The following is a 22531-nucleotide window of genomic DNA, read 5'->3' on the forward strand; positions in this document are numbered from 1 at the left end:
GAAGGATCTACATTTATAAGTGCCATTGCATTGAGCACAGCCATTACATTTGTAATTTCCATCCAGTAGGGGCGCAAATAGACGTTGTTCAGGAATATCTTGGGTTGGTAAATCAGAGTTTACCAATTGGTCTCTGAGATTTCTGCCCTGCGAGAATACGACCAAGGGAAGGTCCGAAAACACATTACCGAGACTATCATCGGATTTTAGGATGTGCCAAAGTTTGTGAACAATTCCCTTAATTTGTTCAGAGCACTTTGAATAGCGGGTAGTTAGAACACAAGAATGCGTCTTTTTGCGAGACTGACCTTGAAAAAGGTCATGTCTCGTTTTGAATTTTCTCAATGGCAATATTAATCTAATCATTCTTGTAACCCCTCTCCTTGAACTTTCTTTGCGTCTCAGCCATATTTCTGTCCAAATCGGATTGTTTTTTGCAGATTCTTTTGATTCGACAGAATTGACCGTCGAATCAAAAGAATCTGTCGAATCATATCGCTGCCTGGATTTGATTCGACAGATTCTTTTGATTCGACGTCAATTCTGTCGAATCAAAAGAATCTGCAAAATACAATCCAATTTCGACCAAATCCCACCTGGTAATGGGTAATAGGTAGGTGGTAATAGGTAATGGGTAATAGGTAGGTGGTAATAGGTATGGGGTAATAGGTAGGTGGTAATAGGTAACGGGTATGGGGTAATAGGTAGGTGGTAATAGGCAATGGGTAATAGGTAGGTGGTAACGGGTATGGGGTAATAGGTAGGTGGTAATAGGTAACAGGTATGGGGTAATAGGTAAGTGGTAATAGGTAATGGGTAATAGGTAGGTGGTAATAGGTAATGGGTAATAGGTAACGGGTATGGGGTAATAGGTAGGTGGTAATAGGTAGGTGGTAATAGGTAACGGGTATGGGGTAATAGGTAGGTGGTAATAGGTAACGGGTATGGGGTAATAGGTAGGTGGTAATAGGTAACAGGTATGGGGTAATAGGTAGGTGGCAATAGGTAATAGGTAGGTGGAAATAGGTATGGGGTAATAGGTAATGGGTAATAGGTAGGTGGTAACGGGTATGGGGTAATAGGTAGGTGGGAATAGGTAATGGGTATGGGGTAATAGGTAGGTGGTAATAGGTAACGGGTATGGGGTAATAGGTAGGTGGTAATAGGTAGGTGGTAAAAGGTAACGGGTATGGGGTAATAGGTAGGTGGTAACGGGTATGGGGTAATAGGTAGGTGGGAATAGGTAATGGGTATGGGGTAATAGGTAGGTGGGAATAGGTAATGGGTATGGGGTAATAGGTAGGTGGGAATAGGTAATGGGTAATAGGTAATAGGTAGGTGGTAATAGGTAACAGGTATGGGGTAATAGGTAGGTGGTAATAGGTAACGGGTATGGGGTAATAGGTAACGGGTATGGGGTAATAGGTAGGTGGCAATAGGTAATAGGTAGGTGGTAATAGGTATGGGGTAATAGGTAGGTGGTAATAGGTAACGGGTATGGGGTAATAGGTAGGTGGTAATAGGTCATGGGTAGGTGGTAATAGGTGATGGGTAATAGGTAGGTGGTAATAGGTAACGGATATGGGGTAATAGGTAATGGGTAATAGGTAGGTTGTAATGGGTATGGGGTAATAGGTAACGGGTATGGGGTAATAGGTAATGGATAATAGGTAGGTGGTAATAGGTAACGGGTATGGGGTAATAGGTAGGTGGCAATAGGTAATAGGTAGGTGGTAATAGGTATGGGGTAATAGGTAGGTGGTAATAGGTAACGAGTATGGGGTAATAGGTAGGTGGTAATAGGTCATGGGTAGGTGGTAATAGGTCATGGGTAATAGGTAGGTGGTAATAGGTAACGGGTATGGGGTAATAGGTCATGGGTAATAGGTAGGTGGTAACAGGTAACGGGTATGGGGTAATAGGTAGGTGGAAATAGGTATGGGGTAATAGGTCATGGGTAGGTGGTAATAGGTAATGGGTAATAGCTAGGTGGTAATAGGTAACGGTATGGGGTAATAGGTAATGGGCAATAGGTAGGTGGTAATAGGTAATGGGTAGGTGGTAATAGGTAACGGTATGGGGTAATAGGTAATGGGCAATAGGTAGGTGGTAATAGGTAATGGGTAGGTGGTAATAGGTAATCGGTAATAGGTAGGTGGTAATAGGTGACGCGTATGGGGTAATAGGTAGGTGGAAATAGGTAATAGGTAGGTGGTAATAGGTATGGGGTAATAGGTAGGTGGTAATAGGTAATGGGTAATAGCTAGGTGGTAATAGGTAACGGGTATGGGGTAATAGGTAATGGGTAATAGGTAGGTGGTAATAGGTAATGGGTATGGGGTAATAGGTAATGGGTAATAGGTAGGTGGCTGTGTTGTCTCTCTATTTAGAAGTAGACAACCTCAGGTAGTTAATCTTACATAAACCTGATCTAGTCTCTATTGAACTCTTCAATTCATTCATCTGGTCCCTTTATTTAGAACAGAGAAAGAGGACGATTGGACAGAGAGAGAAACAGCATAACCTATTTTTCTCTCTCTCTCCACTCTGTGTGGCAGATAGATCAGTGACTGTGTGGCTGCTCAGTATTCAATCATCCCTTATAAGGCATCACCATGGACCCGCTATGGCAACAAGCAGTTCAGGCCTTTCAGCGCCATAGATCAAGGACTGAACAGAGAGGTTGTGCTGCCATCTAGTGGACAGATTTAGAACAGCGGGAATAGATGGCTCAGTGACACAGTGCCCCAAATGGCACCAAATCCCCTATAGATCACTACAGGCCCTGGTCAAAAGCAGTGCAGACCCGAAACGGTCAGTCCCTACCCTACCCAGGCCCCCGATGTTCAGTCCCTGCCTGTCCTACCAACCCAACACTAGCTCCAACAAACCCACATGACTGTCCTCCCAACCCAAAATGACTGTCCTCCTAACCCACATTACTGTCCAACCAACCCAACAATAGCTCTCTGCCTGTCCTACCAACCCACATTACTGTCCTGCCAACCCAACACTAGCTCCCTGCCTGTCCTATCAACCCACATGACTGTCCTACCAACCCAACACTAGCTCCCTGCCTGTCCTACCAACCCAACACTAGCTCCCTGCCTGCTCTACCAACCCATATGACTGTCCTACCAACACAACACTAGCTCCCTGCCTGTCCTACCAACCCAACACTAGCTCCCTGCCTGTCCTACCAACCCAACACTAGCTCCCTGCCTGTCCTACCAACCCAACACTAGCTCCCTGCCTGTCCTACCAACCCAATACTAGCTCCCTGCCTGTCCTACCAACCCAGCACTAGCTCCCTGCCTGTCCTACCAACCCAACACTAGCTCCCTGCCTGTCCTACCAACCCAACACTAGCTCCCTGCCTGTCCTACCAACCCAACACTAGCTCCCTGCCTGTCCTACCAACATAACACTAGCTCCCTGCCTGTCCTACCAACACAACACTAGCTCCCTGCCTGTCCTACCAACACAACACTAGCTCCCTGCCTGTCCTACCAACACAACACTAGCTCCCTGCCTGTACTACCAACCCAACACTAGTTCCCTGCCTGTACTACCAACCCAACACTAGCTCCCTGCCTGTCCTACCAACACAACACTAGCTCCCTGCCTGTACTACCAACCCAACACTAGTTCCCTGCCTGTCCTACCAACACAACACTAGCTCCCTGCCTGTACTACCAACCCAACACTAGTTCCCTGCCTGTCCTACCAACACAACACTAGCTCCCTGCCTGTACTACCAACCCAACACTAGTTCCCTGCCTGTCCTACCAACCCAACACTAGTTCCCTGCCTGTACTACCAACCCAACACTAGCTCCCTGCCTGTCCTACCAACACAACACTAGCTCCCTGCCTGTACTACCAACACTAGCTCCCTGCCTGTCCTACCAACACAACACTAGCTCCCTGCCTGTCCTACCAACACAACACTAGCTCGTACGTATCCTACCAAACCTCAGAGCGTAGAATGGATGGAGAATTGTATGTTCTTAGAACGGTTGATCACCTGGGTTGAACTTCCAGAGGTCATTGAAGTGTCGGTCCAGGCGAGCGTTATAGCCCCCAAATATATACAGCTCCCCGTTGTAGGAAACTGGAGGAAAAGGAAACAGGAAAATGAATATAACATGAACATATAGGGGAAATGTATTTCTGTTTAAAAAACATATTCATTCATATGACAAGTATCAAGGTCACTAAAGCCCTAAAGACACCCAAACAGGAACAGTGGAGCCCTAAAGACACCCAAACAGGAACAGTGGAGCCCTAAAGACACAAACACACCCCAACAGGAGTAGTGGGGCCCTAAAGACACAAACACACCCCAACAAGAACAGTGGAGCCCTAAAGACACCCAAACAGGAACAGTGGAGCCCTAAAGACACCCAAACAGGAACAGTGGAGCCCTAAAGACACAAACACACCCCAACAGGAGTAGTGGGGCCCTAAAGACACAAACACACCCCAACAAGAACAGTGGAGCCCTAAAGACACCCAAACAGGAACAGTGGAGCCCTAAAGACACCCAAACAGGAACAGTGGAGCCCTAAAGACACAAACACACCCCAACAAGAACAGTGGAGCCCTAAAGACACCCAAACAGGAACAGTGGAGCCCTAAAGACACCCAAACAGGAACAGTGGGGCCCTAAAGACACAAACACACCCCAACAAGAACAGTGGAGCCCTAAAGACACCCAAACAGGAACAGTGGAGCCCTAAAGGCACCCAAACAGGAACAGTGGAGCCCTAAAGGCACCCAAACAGGAACAGTGGAGCCCTAAAGACACAAACACACCCCAACAGGAACAGTGGGGCCCTAAAGACACAAACACACCCCAACAAGAACAGTGGGACCCTAAAGACACCCCAACAGGAGCCGTGGGGCCCTAAAGACACCCCAACAGGAGCCGTGGGGCCCTAAAGACACCCCAACAGGAACAGTGGGGCCCTAAAGACACCCCAACAGGAACAGTGGGGCCCTAAAGACACCCCAACAGGAACAGTGGGGCCCTAAAGACACCCCAACAGGAACAGTGGGGCCCTAAAGACACCCCAACAGGAACAGTGGGGCCCTAAAGACACCCCAACAGGAACAGTGGGGCCCTAAAGACACCCCAACAGGAACAGTGGGGCCCTAAAGACACCCCAACAGGAACAGTGGGGCCCTAAAGACACCCCAACAGGAAGTGGGGCCCCTAAACACACCCCTACAGGAAACGTGGGACCCTAAAGACACACCAACAGGAGCAGTGGGGCCCTAAAGACACCCCAACAGGAGCAGTGAGGCCCTAAAGACACCCCAACAGGAACAGTGGGGCCCTAAAGACACCCCGACAGGTACAGTGGGGCTCTAAAGACACAAACACACCCCAACAGGAACAGTGGAGCCCTAAAGACACAAACACACCCCAACAGGAACAGTGGGGCCCTAAAGACACAGGAACAGTGGGGCCCTAAACACACCCCAACAGGAAGAGTGGGGCCCTAAAGACACCCCAACAGGAAGTGGGGCTCCTAAACACACCCCTACAGGAGCCATGGGACCCTAAAGACACACCAACAGGAGCAGTGGGGCCCTAAAGACACCCCAACAGGAGCAGTGAGGCCTTAAAGACACCCCAACAGGAGCCGTGGGGCCCTAAAGACACCCCAACAGGAGCAGTGGGGCCCTAAAGACACCCCAACAGGAGCAGTGGGGCCCTAAAGACACCCCAACAGGAGCCGTGGGGCCCTAAAGACACCCCAACAGGAAGTGGGGCCCCTAAAGACACCCCAACAGGAGCAGTGGGACCCTAAAGACACACCAACAGGAGCAGTGGGGCCCTAAAGACACCCCAACAGGAGCAGTGGGGCCCTAAAGACACCCCAACAGGAGCAGTGGGGCCCTAAAGACACAAACACACCCCAACAGGAACAGTGGGGCCCTAAAGACACCCCAACAGGAGCCGTGGGGCCCTAAAGACACCCCAACAGGAGCCGTGGGGCCCTAAAGACACCCCAACAGGAAGTGGGGCCCCTAAAGACACCCCAACAGGAGCAGTGGGGCCCTAAAGACACCCCAACAGGAGCAGTGGGGCCCTAAAGACACCCCAACAGGAGCAGTGGGGCCCTAAAGACACCCCAACAGGAGCAGTGGGGCCCTAAAGACACAAACACACCCCAACAGGAACAGTGGGGCCCTAAAGACACCCCAACAGGAGCCGTGGGGCCCTAAAGACACCCCAACAGGAAGTGGGGCCCCTAAAGACACCCCAACAGGAGCAGTGGGGCCCTAAAGACACACCAACAGGAGCAGTGGGGCCCTAAAGACACACCAACAGGAGCAGTGGGGCCCTAAAGACACACCAACAGGAACAGTGGGCCCCTAAAGACACCCCAACAGGAACAGTGGGGCCCTTAAGACACATAAACACACCCCATGTCACAGTGAGACTGAAAGGTCATGGAGCAGAGAACTGCAGTCAATATAACATAATGACATCATAAAAGTAAGAAGGCGGGACAATTTTACCCTTATAATGAATCCATTGACATTAAAGTCTTCTCTGTTGAACTTATGATGAATGCATTGACAGAGCCTTTTAATTGCCACTGTTCATAACTGAAAGTGCTTTCGAGTTCAACTCTGCCAAAATGCTATAATAACAGTTAAAAGGTTGAAAAATGCAACGTCTGTCTGTCTGTCTCTTACAGGCTGAGTGGCTACGTCGTCCCTCTGGTGGGAGCTGAGCAGTAGCAGTGTTCAGCCAGCTGTTGGTCTCTGTATCAAACACCTTTATCTTGTTGCAGTAGATCTCATTACTAGAGTGGAACGGACCGAAGCGATCTGCTCTGCCTCCAAACACAAACATCTTAGTGCCAATTATGGTGGCAGAGTGGAAGTCCCTCCAACGAGCTGGAGTACCCTGGAGAGGAGAGAGGAGGGGGGATAGAGGAGAAGAGAGGTGAGAGAGAAGAGAGGAGGGGGGATAGAGGAGAAGAGAGAGGGGAGGTGGGATAGAGGAGAATAGAGAGAAGAGGGGGGAAGAGAGAGAGGGGAGGGGGTATAGAGGAGAAGAGAGGAGAGAGAAGAGGGGGAAGAGGGGAGAGAGAGAGAAGAGGAGAGAGGGGCAGAGAGGAGAGAGAGAAGGGTGGAGAGGGGAGAGGGGAGAGGAGAAGAGCAGAGGGGAGGAGAGAAGAGCGGGAAGAGGGAAGAGGTGCGGACAGGGGAGAGGAGAAGGGCGGAGAGGGGAGGAGAGTTAGTGGTGATGGTGACAGAGAAGAAGTCCCTCCAACAAGCAGGATTATCCTAGAATAGAGGAGAGAATCTCCTTCAACATATCTAATGCCATAACATTCAGTCTATAATCCTGTTCAAGGCCCTATGCAGTCAAAAACGTGATTTACCTGTGGTATACAGGGCCTTCAGAAAGTATTCATACCCTTTGACTTATTCCACATTTATGTTACAGCCTGAATTCATCATGGATTAAATAATAGTTTCTGTTTCACCCATCTACACACAATACCCCATAATGACAAAGTAAACATTTGTTTTTAGAATGTTTTTCTTATATTTATTGAAATTGAAATAAAGAAATCTAATTTACATAAGTAATTTTGACAGGGAGTCAATGTAGAGACCAAGGCATCTTTCCAGATGAGTCCTGTATTACACCACAATGCAATAAACACACTAAACTACTGTCATGACGTGGCCCTCTTTGGGTATAGCTAGTGGCTTCCCCCCTCTCCCTCCTACACCCAGGTTCTGTTATCTCAGGTCATAAATTCCTGGAGGAGACCCTCTCCTTCATTCGGTATAGAGAGAGTTTCATAGTAGAACAAAGGAACTTGAGAACCGAACAATATGTTTTGGAGAATGTGTTAAAACAGTCAGTGGAGAAGCCATCTATGACCCGGTCAGTTTTGTTTCATGTTTGTTACCATAACTCTGTTAAGACAGGTGCCTCCGTTATGAGGTTTGCATCTAATTATTGTATAAAATGAATGGGTAGAGATGAAACTATTTGTGAAATGTGATGTTAGGTGGAGCATTGGCTACAAGGTGGGAAATGGTTCAACTCTGAGACTATCGATCCTGACAGAATAAGAGCAAATCTTAGATACTAATTACTAGTCTTCAGCTAGAAATTGTCAACCTGGGATGCGAAGACAGACAACCGCCGAAACATCTATTCTATGAGAACATTCCTGAATGGTACTCTGAAGTACCCATTCTAACCATAAAAGACTCGCATAAAAGATGTTCGGATGAACTTTCCAACAGAAAAACAGATGATTCCAAAGGAGATCACGACGACACACTGGGCGTAAATATATATTGATTGCAATTATTCCCTAATGAGTGAGCGTTCATGTGCAAAGGATTAGCATCTCAATTAATATCATTATCAACTGTGTGTTGTGAGCCCTCTGTTCTTTCCCGCCTGTTTTCAGTCCACACCCACTTCCCTCTGTCCACCAAGTCGTCATATCAGCTTAGCCCACTAGGGAACCTCCCATATCATTTCCTTGTAACCATATCTACTGTTTGTTTATGCATTTCTGTGATTAGTTAGTAAATAAATGATTAAGACAATTGGTGTATGGATGATTCATAGTAAAGACTGGGTTCGTGCAGATAACCAACAATATACAATGTTTGGAATGAGACTAACGTGAGGTAAAGAATAATTCATTAATTAGAAGACTAATTGATCAGATATTAAAATATCTGAAGAGTTATATTAGGAAAATTATAACTTTGTAATGTGAAGATCTTCCTTGGTGCCCCGACAGTTGAATCACGTAATAATAACTGGAGAATTGATTTGATAAAATAACAGACTTCACTTTAATGATGCCAAAGACACGACACAGGTTATGATCTCTACTGTCTATATGCAGGTCATCTAGGTTATGATCTCTACTGTCTATATGCAGGTCATCTAGGTTATGATCTCTACTGTCTATATGCAGGTCATCTAGGTAGATCTCTACTGTCTATATGCAGGTCATCTAGCTAGATCTCTACTGTCTATATGCAGGTCATCTAGGTTATGATCTCTACTGTCTATATGCAGGTCATCTAGGTTATGATCTCTACTGTCTATATGCAGGTCATCTAGGTAGATCTCTACTGTCTATATGCAGGTCATCTAGGTTATGATCTCTACTGTCTATATGCAGGTCATCTAGGTAGATCTCTACTGTCTATATGCAGGTCATCTAGGTTATGATCTCTACTGTCTATATGCAGGTCATCTAGGTAGATCTCTACTGTCTATATGCAGGTCATCTAGGTTATGATCTCTACTGTCTATATGCAGGTCATCTAGGTAGATCTCTACTGTCTATATGTAGATATCTAGGTAGATCTCTACTGTCTATATGCAGGTCATCTAGGTTATGATCTCTACTGTCTATATGCAGGTCATCTAGGTAGATCTCTACTCTCTATATGTAGATATCTAGCTAGATCTCTACTGTATATATGTAGATATCTAGGTAGATCTCTACTGTCTATATGCAGGTCATCTAGCTAGATCTCTACTGTCTATATGTAGATATCTAGGTAGATCTCTACTGTCTATATGCAGGTCATCTAGCTAGATCTCTACTGTCTATATGTAGATATCTAGGTAGATCTCTACTGTCTATATGCAGGTCATCTAGGTAGATCTCTACTGTCTATATGCAGGTCATCTAGCTAGATCTCTACTGTCTATATGCAGGTCATCTAGCTAGATCTCTACTGTCTATATGTAGATATCTAGGTAGATCTCTACTGTCTATATGCAGGTCATCTAGGTAGATCTCTACTGTCTATATGCAGGTCATCTAGCTAGATCTCTACTGTCTATATGTAGATATCTAAGTAGATCTCTACTGTCTATATGCAGATATCTAGGTTATGATCTCTACTGTCTATATGTAGATATCTAGCTAGATCTCTACTGTCTATATGCAGATATCTAGGTTATGATCTCTACTGTCTATATGTAGATATCTAGCTAGATCTCTGTCTATATGCAGGTCATCTAGCTAGATCTCTACTGTCTATATGCAGGTCATCTAGGTAGATCTCTACTGTCTATATGCAGGTCATCTAGCTAGATCTCTACTGTCTATATGCAGGTCATCTAGCTAGATCTCTACTGTCTATATGCAGGTCATCTAGCTAGATCTCTACTGTCTATATGCAGGTAATCTAGCTAGATCTCTACTGTCTATATGCAGGTCATCTAGGTTATGATCTCTACTGTATATATGCAGGTCATCTAGCTAGATCTCGACTGTCTATATGCAGGTCATCTAGGTTATGATCTCTACTGTCTATATGCAGGTCATCTAGGTAGATCTCTACTGTCTATATGCAGGTCATCTAGCTAGATCTCTACTGTCTATATGCAGGTCATCTAGGTTATGATCTCTACTGTCTATATGCAGGTCATCTAGGTTATGATCTCTACTGTCTATATGCAGGTCATCTAGGTAGATCTCTACTGTCTATATGCAGGTCATCTAGGTTATGATCTCTACTGTCTATATGCAGGTCATCTAGGTAGATCTCTACTGTCTATATGCAGGTCATCTAGGTTATGATCTCTACTGTCTATATGCAGGTCATCTAGGTAGATCTCTACTGTCTATATGCAGGTCATCTAGGTTATGATCTCTACTGTCTATATGCAGGTCATCTAGGTAGATCTCTACTGTCTATATGTAGATATCTAGGTAGATCTCTACTGTCTATATGCAGGTCATCTAGGTTATGATCTCTACTGTCTATATGCAGGTCATCTAGGTAGATCTCTACTCTCTATATGTAGATATCTAGCTAGATCTCTACTGTATATATGTAGATATCTAGGTAGATCTCTACTGTCTATATGCAGGTCATCTAGCTAGATCTCTACTGTCTATATGTAGATATCTAGGTAGATCTCTACTGTCTATATGCAGGTCATCTAGCTAGATCTCTACTGTCTATATGTAGATATCTAGGTAGATCTCTACTGTCTATATGCAGGTCATCTAGGTAGATCTCTACTGTCTATATGCAGGTCATCTAGCTAGATCTCTACTGTCTATATGCAGGTCATCTAGCTAGATCTCTACTGTCTATATGTAGATATCTAGGTAGATCTCTACTGTCTATATGCAGGTCATCTAGGTAGATCTCTACTGTCTATATGCAGGTCATCTAGCTAGATCTCTACTGTCTATATGTAGATATCTAAGTAGATCTCTACTGTCTATATGCAGATATCTAGGTTATGATCTCTACTGTCTATATGTAGATATCTAGCTAGATCTCTACTGTCTATATGCAGATATCTAGGTTATGATCTCTACTGTCTATATGTAGATATCTAGCTAGATCTCTGTCTATATGCAGGTCATCTAGCTAGATCTCTACTGTCTATATGCAGGTCATCTAGGTAGATCTCTACTGTCTATATGCAGGTCATCTAGCTAGATCTCTACTGTCTATATGCAGGTCATCTAGCTAGATCTCTACTGTCTATATGCAGGTCATCTAGCTAGATCTCTACTGTCTATATGCAGGTCATCTAGCTAGATCTCTACTGTCTATATGCAGGTCATCTAGGTTATGATCTCTACTGTATATATGCAGGTCATCTAGGTTATGATCTCTACTGTATATATGTAGATATCTAGGTAGATCTATACTGTCTATATGCAGGTCATCTAGGTAGATCTCTACTGTATATATGTAGATATCTAGGTAGATCTCTACTGTCTATATGCAGGTCATCTAGGTTATGATCTCTACTGTCTATATGCAGGTCATCTAGGTAGATCTCTACTGTATATATGCAGGTCATCTAGGTTATGATCTCTACTGTCTATATGTAGATATCTAGGTAGATCTCTACTGTCTATATGCAGGTCATCTAGGTTATGATCTCTACTGTATATATGTAGATATCTAGGTAGATCTATACTGTCTATATGCAGGTCATCTAGGTAGATCTCTACTGTATATATGTAGATATCTAGGTAGATCTCTACTGTCTATATGCAGGTCATCTAGGTTATGATCTCTACTGTCTATATGCAGGTCATCTAGGTAGATCTCTACTGTATATATGCAGGTCATCTAGGTTATGATCTCTACTGTCTATATGTAGATATCTAGGTAGATCTCTACTGTCTATATGTAGATATCTAGGTAGATCTCTACTGTCTATATGTAGATATCTAGGTAGATCTCTACTGTCTATATGCAGGTCATCTAGGTAGATCTCTACTGTCTATATGCAGGTCATCTAGCTAGATCTCTACTGTCTATATGTAGATATCTAGGTAGATCTCTAATGTCTATATGCAGGTCATCTAGCTAGATCTCTACTGTCTATATGCAGGTCATCTAGCTAGATCTCTACTGTCTATATGTAGATATCTAGGTAGATCTCTACTGTCTATATGCAGGTCATCTAGCTAGATCTCTACTGTCTATATGTAGATAACTAGGTAGATCTCTACTGTCTATATGTAGATATCTAGGTAGATCTCTACTGTCTATATGTAGATATCTAGGTAGATCTCTACTGTCTATATGCAGGTCATCTAGCTAGATCTCTACTGTCTATATGCAGGTCATCTAGCTAGATCTCTACTGTCTATATGTAGATATCTAGGTAGATCTCTACTGTCTATATGCAGGTCATCTAGGTAGATCTCTACTGTCTATATGCAGGTCATCTAGCTAGATCTCTACTGTCTATATGCAGGTCATCTAGCTAGATCTCTACTGTCTATATGCAGGTCATCTAGCTAGATCTCTACTGTCTATATGCAGGTCATCTAGCTAGATCTCTACTGTCTATATGTAGATATCTAGGTAGATCTCTACTGTCTATATGCAGGTCATCTAGGTAGATCTCTACTGTCTATATGCAGGTCATCTAGCTAGATCTCTACTGTCTATATGCAGGTCATCTAGCTAGATCTCTACTGTCTATATGCAGGTCATCTAGCTAGATCTCTACTGTCTATATGCAGATATCTAGGTAGATCTCTACTGTCTATATGCAGGTCATCTAGCTAGATCTCTACTGTCTATATGCAGGTCATCTAGCTAGATCTCTACTGTCTATATGCAGGTCATCTAGCTAGATCTCTACTGTCTATATGCAGGTCATCTAGCTAGATCTCTACTGTCTATATGCAGGTCATCTAGCTAGATCTCTACTGTCTATATGCAGGTCATCTAGCTAGATCTCTACTGTCTATATGCAGGTCATCTAGGTTATGATCTCTACTGTCTATATGCAGGTCATCTAGCTAGATCTCTACTGTCTATATGCAGGTCATCTAGCTAGATCTCTACTGTCTATATGCAAGTCATCTAGGTAGATCTCTACTGTCTATATGCAGGTCATCTAGGTAGATCTCTACTGTCTATATGCAGGTCATCTAGGTTATGATCTCTACTGTCTATATGCAGGTCATCTAGGTAGATCTCTACTGTCTATATGTAGATATCTAGCTAGATCTCTACTGTCTATATGTAGATATCTAGCTAGATCTCTACTGTCTATATGTAGATATCTAGGTAGATCTCTACTGTCTATATGTAGATATCTAGGTAGATCTCTACTGTCTATATGTAGATATCTAGGTAGATCTCTACTGTCTATATGTAGATATCTAGGTAGATCTCTACTGTCTATATGTAGATATCTAGGTAGATCTCTACTGTCTATATGTAGATATCTAGCTAGATCTCTACTGTCTATATGTAGATATCTAGGTAGATCTCTACTGTCTATATGCAGGTCATCTAGCTAGATCTCTACTGTCTATATGCAGGTCATCTAGCTAGATCTCTACTGTCTATATGTAGATATCTAGGTAGATCTCTACTGTCTATATGTAGATATCTAGGTAGATCTCTACTGTCTATATGTAGATATCTAGGTAGATCTCTACTGTCTATATGTAGATATCTAGGTAGATCTCTACTGTCTATATGCAGGTCATCTAGCTAGATCTCTACTGTCTATATGTAGATATCTAGGTAGATCTCTACTGTCTATATGTAGATATCTAGGTAGATCTCTACTGTCTATATGTAGATATCTAGGTAGATCTCTACTGTCTATATGTAGATATCTAGGTAGATCTCTACTGTCTATATGCAGGTCATCTAGCTAGATCTCTACTGTCTATATGCAGGTCATCTAGCTAGATCTCTACTGTCTATATGTAGATATCTAGGTAGATCTCTACTGTCTATATGTAGATATCTAGGTAGATCTCTACTGTCTATATGTAGATATCTAGGTAGATCTCTACTGTCTATATGTAGATATCTAGGTAGATCTCTACTGTCTATATGTAGATATCTAGGTAGATCTCTACTGTCTATATGCAGGTCATCTAGCTAGATCTCTACTGTCTATATGTAGATATCTAGGTAGATCTCTACTGTCTATATGTAGATATCTAGGTAGATCTCTACTGTCTATATGCAGGTCATCTAGGTAGATCTCTACTGTCTATATGTAGATATCTAGGTAGATCTCTACTGTCTATATGTAGATATCTAGGTAGATCTCTACTGTCTATATGTAGATATCTAGGTAGATCTCTACTGTCTATATGTAGATATCTAGGTAGATCTCTACTGTCTATATGTAGATATCTAGGTAGATCTCTACTGTCTATATGTAGATATCTAGGTAGATCTCTACTGTCTATATGCAGGTCATCTAGGTAGATCTCTACTGTCTATATGCAGGTCATCTAGGTTATGATCTCTACTGTCTATATGTAGATATCTAGGTAGATCTCTACTGTATATATGCAGGTCATCTAGGTAGATCTCTACTGTCTATATGTAGATATCTAGGTAGATCTCTACTGTCTATATGCAGGTCATCTAGGTAGATCTCTACTGTCTATATGCAGGTCATCTAGGTAGATCTCTACTGTCTATATGTAGATATCTAGGTAGATCTCTACTGTCTATATGCAGGTCATCTAGGTAGATCTCTACTGTCTATATGTAGATATCTAGGTAGATCTCTACTGTCTATATGTAGATATCTAGGTAGATCTCTACTGTCTATATGCAGGTCATCTAGGTAGATCTCTACTGTCTATATGCAGGTCATCTAGGTAGATCTCTACTGTCTATATGTAGATATCTAGGTAGATCTCTACTGTCTATATGCAGGTCATCTAGGTAGATCTCTACTGTCTATATGTAGATATCTAGGTAGATCTCTACTGTCTATATGCAGGTCATCTAGGTAGATCTCTACTGTCTATATGTAGATATCTAGGTAGATCTCTACTGTCTATATGCAGGTCATCTAGGTAGATCTCTACTGTCTATATGTAGATATCTAGGTAGATCTCTACTGTCTATATGCAGGTCATCTAGGTAGATCTCTACTGTCTATATGTAGATATCTAGGTAGATCTCTACTGTCTATATGCAGGTCATCTAGGTAGATCTCTACTGTCTATATGCAGGTCATCTAGGTAGATCTCTACTGTCTATATGCAGGTCATCTAGGTAGATCTCTACTGTCTATATGTAGATATCTAGGTAGATCTCTACTGTCTATATGCAGGTCATCTAGGTAGATCTCTACTGTCTATATGCAGGTCATCTAGCTAGATCTCTACTGTCTATATGCAGGTCATCTAGGTTATGATCTCTACTGTCTATATGCAGGTCATCTAGCTAGATCTCTACTGTCTATATGTAGATATCTAGGTAGATCTCTACTGTCTATATGCAGGTCATCTAGCTAGATCTCTACTGTCTATATGTAGATATCTAGGTAGATCTCTACTGTCTATATGCAGGTCATCTAGGTTATGATCTCTACTGTCTATATGCAGGTCATCTAGCTAGATCTCTACTGTCTATATGTAGATATCTAGGTAGATCTCTACTGTCTATATGCAGGTCATCTAGGTAGATCTCTACTGTCTATATGCAGGTCATCTAGGTTATGATCTCTACTGTCTATATGCAGGTCATCTAGGTTATGATCTCTACTGTCTATATGTAGATATCTAGGTAGATCTCTACTGTCTATATGCAGGTCATCTAGGTTATGATCTCTACTGTCTATATGCAGGTCATCTAGCTAGATCTCTACTGTCTATATGCAGGTCATCTAGGTTATGATCTCTACTGTCTATATGTAGATATCTAGCTAGATCTCTACTGTCTATATGTAGATATCTAGGTAGATCTCTACTGTCTATATGTAGATATCTAGCTAGATCTCTACTGTCTATATGTAGATATCTAGGTAGATCTCTACTGTCTATATGTAGATAACACGACACTGCACATTACAATATAAATAACTAATTCAACTACCTGTTCATATACACATACAAATACAATCAACACATTAAACTACACATTCATATACACGATAAAATACAATAAACAAATTCAACTACTTATTCATACACACATTACACAATACATGTCAGAATGACCTTTGGTTGTGAGTGAGTTTAGGAGTTTAGTTTATTTGTACAGGGACAGTGCACATTAATCAATGTTTCAGTAAAAGTGCCGGTTTTAGCCAGCCGGCACATTTTCAACTGCAATCCCTGGGCAGGTTATTAAAAACAATTACAATACAGACAATCAATGAGCAGTGAGCACACACAGAACAACATAGGACAAGCAAGACCTAGCATGCAGACAGAGCAACATAGAACAAGCAAGACATAGCATGCAGACAGAGCAACATAGGACAAGCAAGACATAGCATGCAGACAGAGAAACATAGAACAAGCAAGACATAGCATACAGACAGAGCAACATAGAACAAGCAAGACATAGCATGCAGACAGAGCAACATAGAACAAGCAAGACATAGCATGCAGACAGAGCAACATAGAACAAGCAAGACATAGCATACAGACAGAGCAACATAGAACAAGCAAGACATAGCATACAGACAGAGCAACATAGAACAAAAGGCAACAGAACAAAATCCATAAAAACAGAGTGTTTCCACACCTCACAAGCTACAGATAACAGCAAACATGGAAAACAGCAATACACAGCTAGGGATTATGTTCACAAATCTGATTGACCTTTAGCCATGTCTTCATGCATTTTGTGAAAGTGTGATATGTGGTGCAGTTATGTGTATCTGATGGCAGTGTATTCCAGACATGGGATGCTCTCACAGAGAGGTGGTGCTTTTCCTAAAGGTGCTTTTCCTTAACTTCTTGAGTGTAGGGGCAGGATTTTCATTTTTGGCAAAAAAACGTACCCAATTGAAACTGCCTATTTCTCAGGCCCAGAAACTAGAATATGCATATAATTAGGATAGAAAACACTCTAAAGTTTCCAAAACTGTCAAAATATTGTCTGTGAGTATAACAGAACTGATATTGCGGAAAACCCAACAAGGAAGTGCTGTTTTTCCTGAAAGCTCTCTGTTCCATTGGATGCCTTGCCTCCATTTAAAGGGATATCAACCAGATTAATTTTCCTATCCTCAAGGTGTCAACAGGCTTTAGACATAGTTTCAGGCTTTTATTTTGAAAAATGAGCGAGAGAGATCACATCGTGTCAGTGGATAGCTGGGTGTTTGCAGAGTTTTGCTTGCGCAACAGAGTGGGGCAGCCATTGTCTCTCCCTCTCCTATTGAAAAAGCTACAGTCCCCGTTGATATATTATCAATGATATATTTTAAAAACAACCTGAGGATTGATTATAAAAAACATTTGACATGTTTCTGAGGACATTACGGACACTATTTGGAATTTTTGTCTGCGTTGTCGTGACCGCTCGAGCCTGTGGATTTCCGAACATACCTCCATTTGTTTGGCGCGTTATTTTGGATATAAAAATAATCTTTATGGAACAAAAAGAGTATTTATTGTGTAACTGGGAGTCTCGTGAGTGCAAACATCCAAAGATCATCAAAGGTAAGCAATTTAATTTATTGCTTTTCTGACTTTCGTGACCAATCTACTTGGCTGCTAGCTGTTTGTAATATTCTGTCTACTGAGATATTCTTACATAAACACTTGTTATGCTTTTGCCGAAAAGCTGTATTGAAATCTGACCTACCAGGTGGATTAACAAGCTAAGCTGTGTTTTGCTAGATTGCACTTGTGATTTCATGAAAATTAAATTTGAATTTGGCGCGCTGCAATTCAGCGGGTGTTGATGAAAATGATCCCGCTAACAGGATGGATGCGTCAAGAATTAAGGGAACTATACAGTCACCTCTCATGGTAGACCTTGTGAATCTGTTTGGGTTTTCTGTTTAACAGAGTGGAGGTGGAGCCAGGCCATTTAGGATCTTGAATACAAGACATGCGTCAGTGTATTGCACAAGATTTTCCCAACTCAGGAGCTCATGCCTTCTGAGGATGTAACAGTGATGATGGCTATTGGGCTTCCTATCAAGCACTTTGAGAGCCTGTTTGTGGACAGACTGAATAGGTCTTAATGTTGTACAGCAAGCTTGGGCCCAAACTAGTCAAGCAGTATGTTAAGTGGGGGAGTATCATAGATTTGAAGTAGATTTGCTATCTCTGTAGTCAAACAATTTCATATAAATCGGAAATTAGCTAGGTTGAATTTGGTTATTTGAATGACCTTTTTCACATGCTTTTTAAAAGAGAGATTTCTGGGTAAGTCTAAGAGCTTTGAATACCTGGATTGCACAATATTGTTACTTTCAAAATTCTTCAATCTGTGAAATTGGTTGTTGATCATTGCTAGAAGGCCATTTTCAAGTCTTGCCATAGATTTTCAAGCAGATTTAAGTCAAAACAGTAACTCGGCCATTCACTGTCTTCTTGGTAAGCAGCTCCAGTGTAGATTTGGCCTAGTTTTTTGTTATTGTCCTGCTGACAGGATAATTCTTCTCCCAGTGTCTGGTGGAAAGCAGACAACCAGAATATCCTTTAGAATTTTGCCATTTTCTATCCTGACAAACTCCCCAGTCCTTAACAATTACAAGCATACCCATAACATGTTGCAGCCACCACTATGCTTGAAAATATGGAGAGTGGTACTCAGTAATGTGTTGTAATGGATTTGCCCCAAACACTTTGCATTAAGAACAATAAGTGAATTTCTTTACCACATTTTTTACAGTACTAGTTTAGTGCCTTGTTGCAAACAGGATGCATGTTTTGGAATATTTGTATTCTGTACAGACTTCCTTCTTTTCACTCTGTCCTTTAGGTTAGTATTGTGGAGTAACTACTATGTTGTTGATCCATCCTCAGTTCTCTCTTATCACAGCTATTAAACTCTGTCCTTTAGGTTAGTATTGTGGAGTAACTACAATGTTGTTGATCCATCCTCAGTTCTCTCTTATCACAGCTATTAAACTCTGTCCTTTAGGTTAGTATTGTGGAGTAACTACAATGTTGTTGATCCATCCTCAGTTCTCTCTTATCACAGCTATTAAACTCTGTCCTTTAGGTTAGTATTGTGGAGTAACTACAATGTTGTTGATCCATCCTCAGTTCTCTCTTATCACAACTATTAAACTCTGTCCTTTAGGTTAGTATTGTGGAGTAACTACAATGTTGTTGATCCATCCTCAGTTCTCTCTTATCACAACTATTAAACTATGTAACTGTTTTAAAGTCACCATTGGCCTCATGGTGAAAATCCCTGAGGGGTTTCCTTTCTCTCCAGCAACTGAGTTAAGAAGGACACCTGTATCTTTGTAGTGACTGTGTGTATTGATACACCATCTAAAGTGTCATTAATAACTTCACCATGCTCAAAGGGATATTCAATGTCAGCTTATTTTCTTACCCATCTACCAATAGGTGCCCTTCTTTGCGAGGCATTAGAAAACCTCCCAGGTCTTTGTGGTTGAATCTGTGTTTGAAATTCACTGCTCGACTGAGGGACGTTACAATTAAATGTATGTGTGGGGAACAGAGATGAGGTAGTCATAAAATCACGGGAAAAAAACTATTATTGCATACAGAGTGAGTACATGTGACTCGAGTCCATTTTGACTCCTGAACTTATTTCGGCTTGTCATAAGAAAGGGGTTGAATACTCATTGACTCAAGACATTTCAGCCTTTCATGTTTAATTAATGTGGAAAAATGTCAAAAAACATAACTCCACTTTGACAAAACATGGGGTAGTGTGTGACAAAACAATTACAATACTAACATCCATTCGGATATTCGAATAACTGTGCACCTCCCTAACCCGAACATAAACAGTGCCCTCTAGTGGGGAGAGATTTCAGGTGCACTGCCACACCACAGCAAGATGTGTGACTGACTCCGACCTTGATTTCTGAAGCGCTTAAAGCTGCAATGTCACTCTTTGGGCAACCGACCAACATAGAAATGTGTGTTATAGATCTGTCCCTCATTGAAAGCCAGTCTAAGAAGCTGTAGAGCTGTTCCATGGGCACCAATTACAGTATATTCTTCCCATTCTTAAGTTTGGTTTTTGCGTAATTTCTTTCAATTTTGAACACCAATTTCAAACATAAATATACACTATTTTTGGATATGGAAAATATATTTCACAGTAGCTTAGATTAGATTATTGTGGTAAACTGTGGGGTATTGGATTGAGCGTGCAGAGATTGTTACAGAGACAGGGAGGCTTTAGTCCGCAAAAACAACTTTACTAAGACAGAAAATAAACAAAGAAAATCAGGTTTGGCACGGTCCTTCTCTACTTTTGCTTGGTGTCGGTCTCTCCAGCTAAGGTTTGGCACGGTCCTTCTCTACTTTTGCTTGGTGTCGGTCTCTCCCTGTTCTCTCCAGCGGTTTGGCACGGTCCTTCTCTACTTTTGCTTGGTGTCGGTCTCTCCCCGTTCTCTCCAGCTAAGGTTTGGCACGGTCCTTCTCTACTTTTGCTTGGTGTCGGTCTCTCCCCGTTCTCTCCAGCTAAGGTTTGGCACGGTCCTTCTCTACTTTTGCTTGGTGTCGGTCTCTCCCCGTTCTCTCCAGCTAAGGTTTGGCACGGTCCTTCTCTACTTTTGCTTGGTGTCGGTCTCTCCCCGTTCTCTCCAGCTAAGGTTTGGCACGGTCCTTCTCTACTTTTGCTTGGTGTCGGTCTCTCCCCGTTCTCTCCAGCTAAGGTTTGGCACGGTCCTTCTCTACTTTTGCTTGGTGTCGGTCTCTCCCCGTTCTCTCCAGCGGTTTGGCACGGTCCTTCTCTACTTTTGCTTGGTGTCGGTCTCTCCCCGTTCTCTCCAGCGGTTTGGCACGGTCCTTCTCTACTTTTGCTTGGTGTCGGTCTCTCCCCGTTCTCTCCAGCGGTTTGGCACGGTCCTTCTCTACTTTTGCTTGGTGTCGGTCTCTCCCCGTTCTCTCCAGCTAAGGTTTGGCACGGTCCTTCTCTACTTTTGCTTGGTGTCGGTCTCTCCCCGTTCTCTCCAGCGGTTTGGCACGGTCCTTCTCTACTTTTGCTTGGTGTCGGTCTCTCCCCGTTCTCTCCAGCGGTTTGGCACGGTCCTTCTCTACTTTTGCTTGGTGTCGGTCTCTCCCCGTTCTCTCCAGCTAAGGTTTGGCACGGTCCTTCTCTACTTTTGCTTGGTGTCGGTCTCTCCCCGTTCTCTCCAGCTAAGGTTTGGCACGGTCCTTCTCTACTTTTGCTTGGTGTCGGTCTCTCCAGCTAAGGTTTGGCACGGTTCTTCTCTACTTTTGCTTGGTGTCGGTCTCTCCCCGTTCTCTCCAGCGGTTTGGCACGGTCCTTCTCTACTTTTGCTTGGTGTCGGTCTCTCCCCGTTCTCTCCAGCGGTTTGGCACGGTCCTTCTCTACTTTTGCTTGGTGTCGGTCTCTCCCCGTTCTCTCCAGCTAAGGTTTGGCACGGTCCTTCTCTACTTTTGCTTGGTGTCGGTCTCTCCCCATTCTCTCCAGCGGTTTGGCACGGTCCTTCTCTACTTTTGCTTGGTGTCGGTCTCTCCCCGTTCTCTCCAGCTAAGGTTTGGCACGGTCCTTCTCTACTTTTGCTTGGTGTCGGTCTCTCCCCGTTCTCTCCAGCTAAGGTTTGGCACGGTCGTTCTCTACTTTTGCTTGGTGTCGGTCTCTCCCCGTTCTCTCCAGCTAAGGTTTGGCACGGTCCTTCTCTACTTTTGCTTGGTGTCGGTCTCTCCCCGTTCTCTCCAGCGGTTTGGCACGGTCCTTCTCTACTTTTGCTTGGTGTCGGTCTCTCCCCGTTCTCTCCAGCGGTTTGGCACGGTCCTTCTCTACTTTTGCTTGGTGTCGGTCTCTCCCCGTTCTCTCCAGCTAAGGTTTGGCACGGTCCTTCTCTACTTTTGCTTGGTGTCGGTCTCTCCCCGTTCTCTCCAGCTATAAGGTTTGGCACGGTCCTTCTCTACTTTTGCTTGGTGTCGGTCTCTCCCCGTTCTCTCCAGCTAAGGTTTGGCACGGTCCTTCTCTACTTTTGCTTGGTGTCGGTCTCTCCCCGTTCTCTCCAGCTAAGGTTTGGCACGGTCCTTCTCTACTTTTGCTTGGTGTCGGTCTCTCCCCGTTCTCTCCAGCTAAGGTTT

At 43.1% G+C, this 22531-nt stretch overlaps 1 protein-coding gene across 7 annotated transcripts in view; it reads right to left on the reverse strand.

The window, feature by feature from the left end:
- klhdc3 (kelch domain containing 3) overlaps positions 1 to 22531 on the reverse strand; it is a 107118-nt gene that overhangs the window by 59026 nt on the left and 25561 nt on the right. For all 7 annotated transcript variants that reach the window (XM_031800016.1, XM_031800019.1, XM_031800017.1 and 4 more), the window contains 2 exons: positions 6714 to 6927; positions 4027 to 4113 (listed from right to left, as the gene is read on the reverse strand). In XM_031800016.1, the coding sequence (XP_031655876.1) occupies positions 4027 to 4113; positions 6714 to 6927 (301 nt within the window). The remainder of the gene's footprint in view (positions 1 to 4026; positions 4114 to 6713; positions 6928 to 22531) is intronic.

This window comes from Oncorhynchus kisutch, linkage group LG20 (genome assembly GCF_002021735.2).
Source record: "Oncorhynchus kisutch isolate 150728-3 linkage group LG20, Okis_V2, whole genome shotgun sequence".
NCBI classification, from domain to species: Eukaryota; Metazoa; Chordata; class Actinopteri; order Salmoniformes; family Salmonidae; genus Oncorhynchus; species Oncorhynchus kisutch.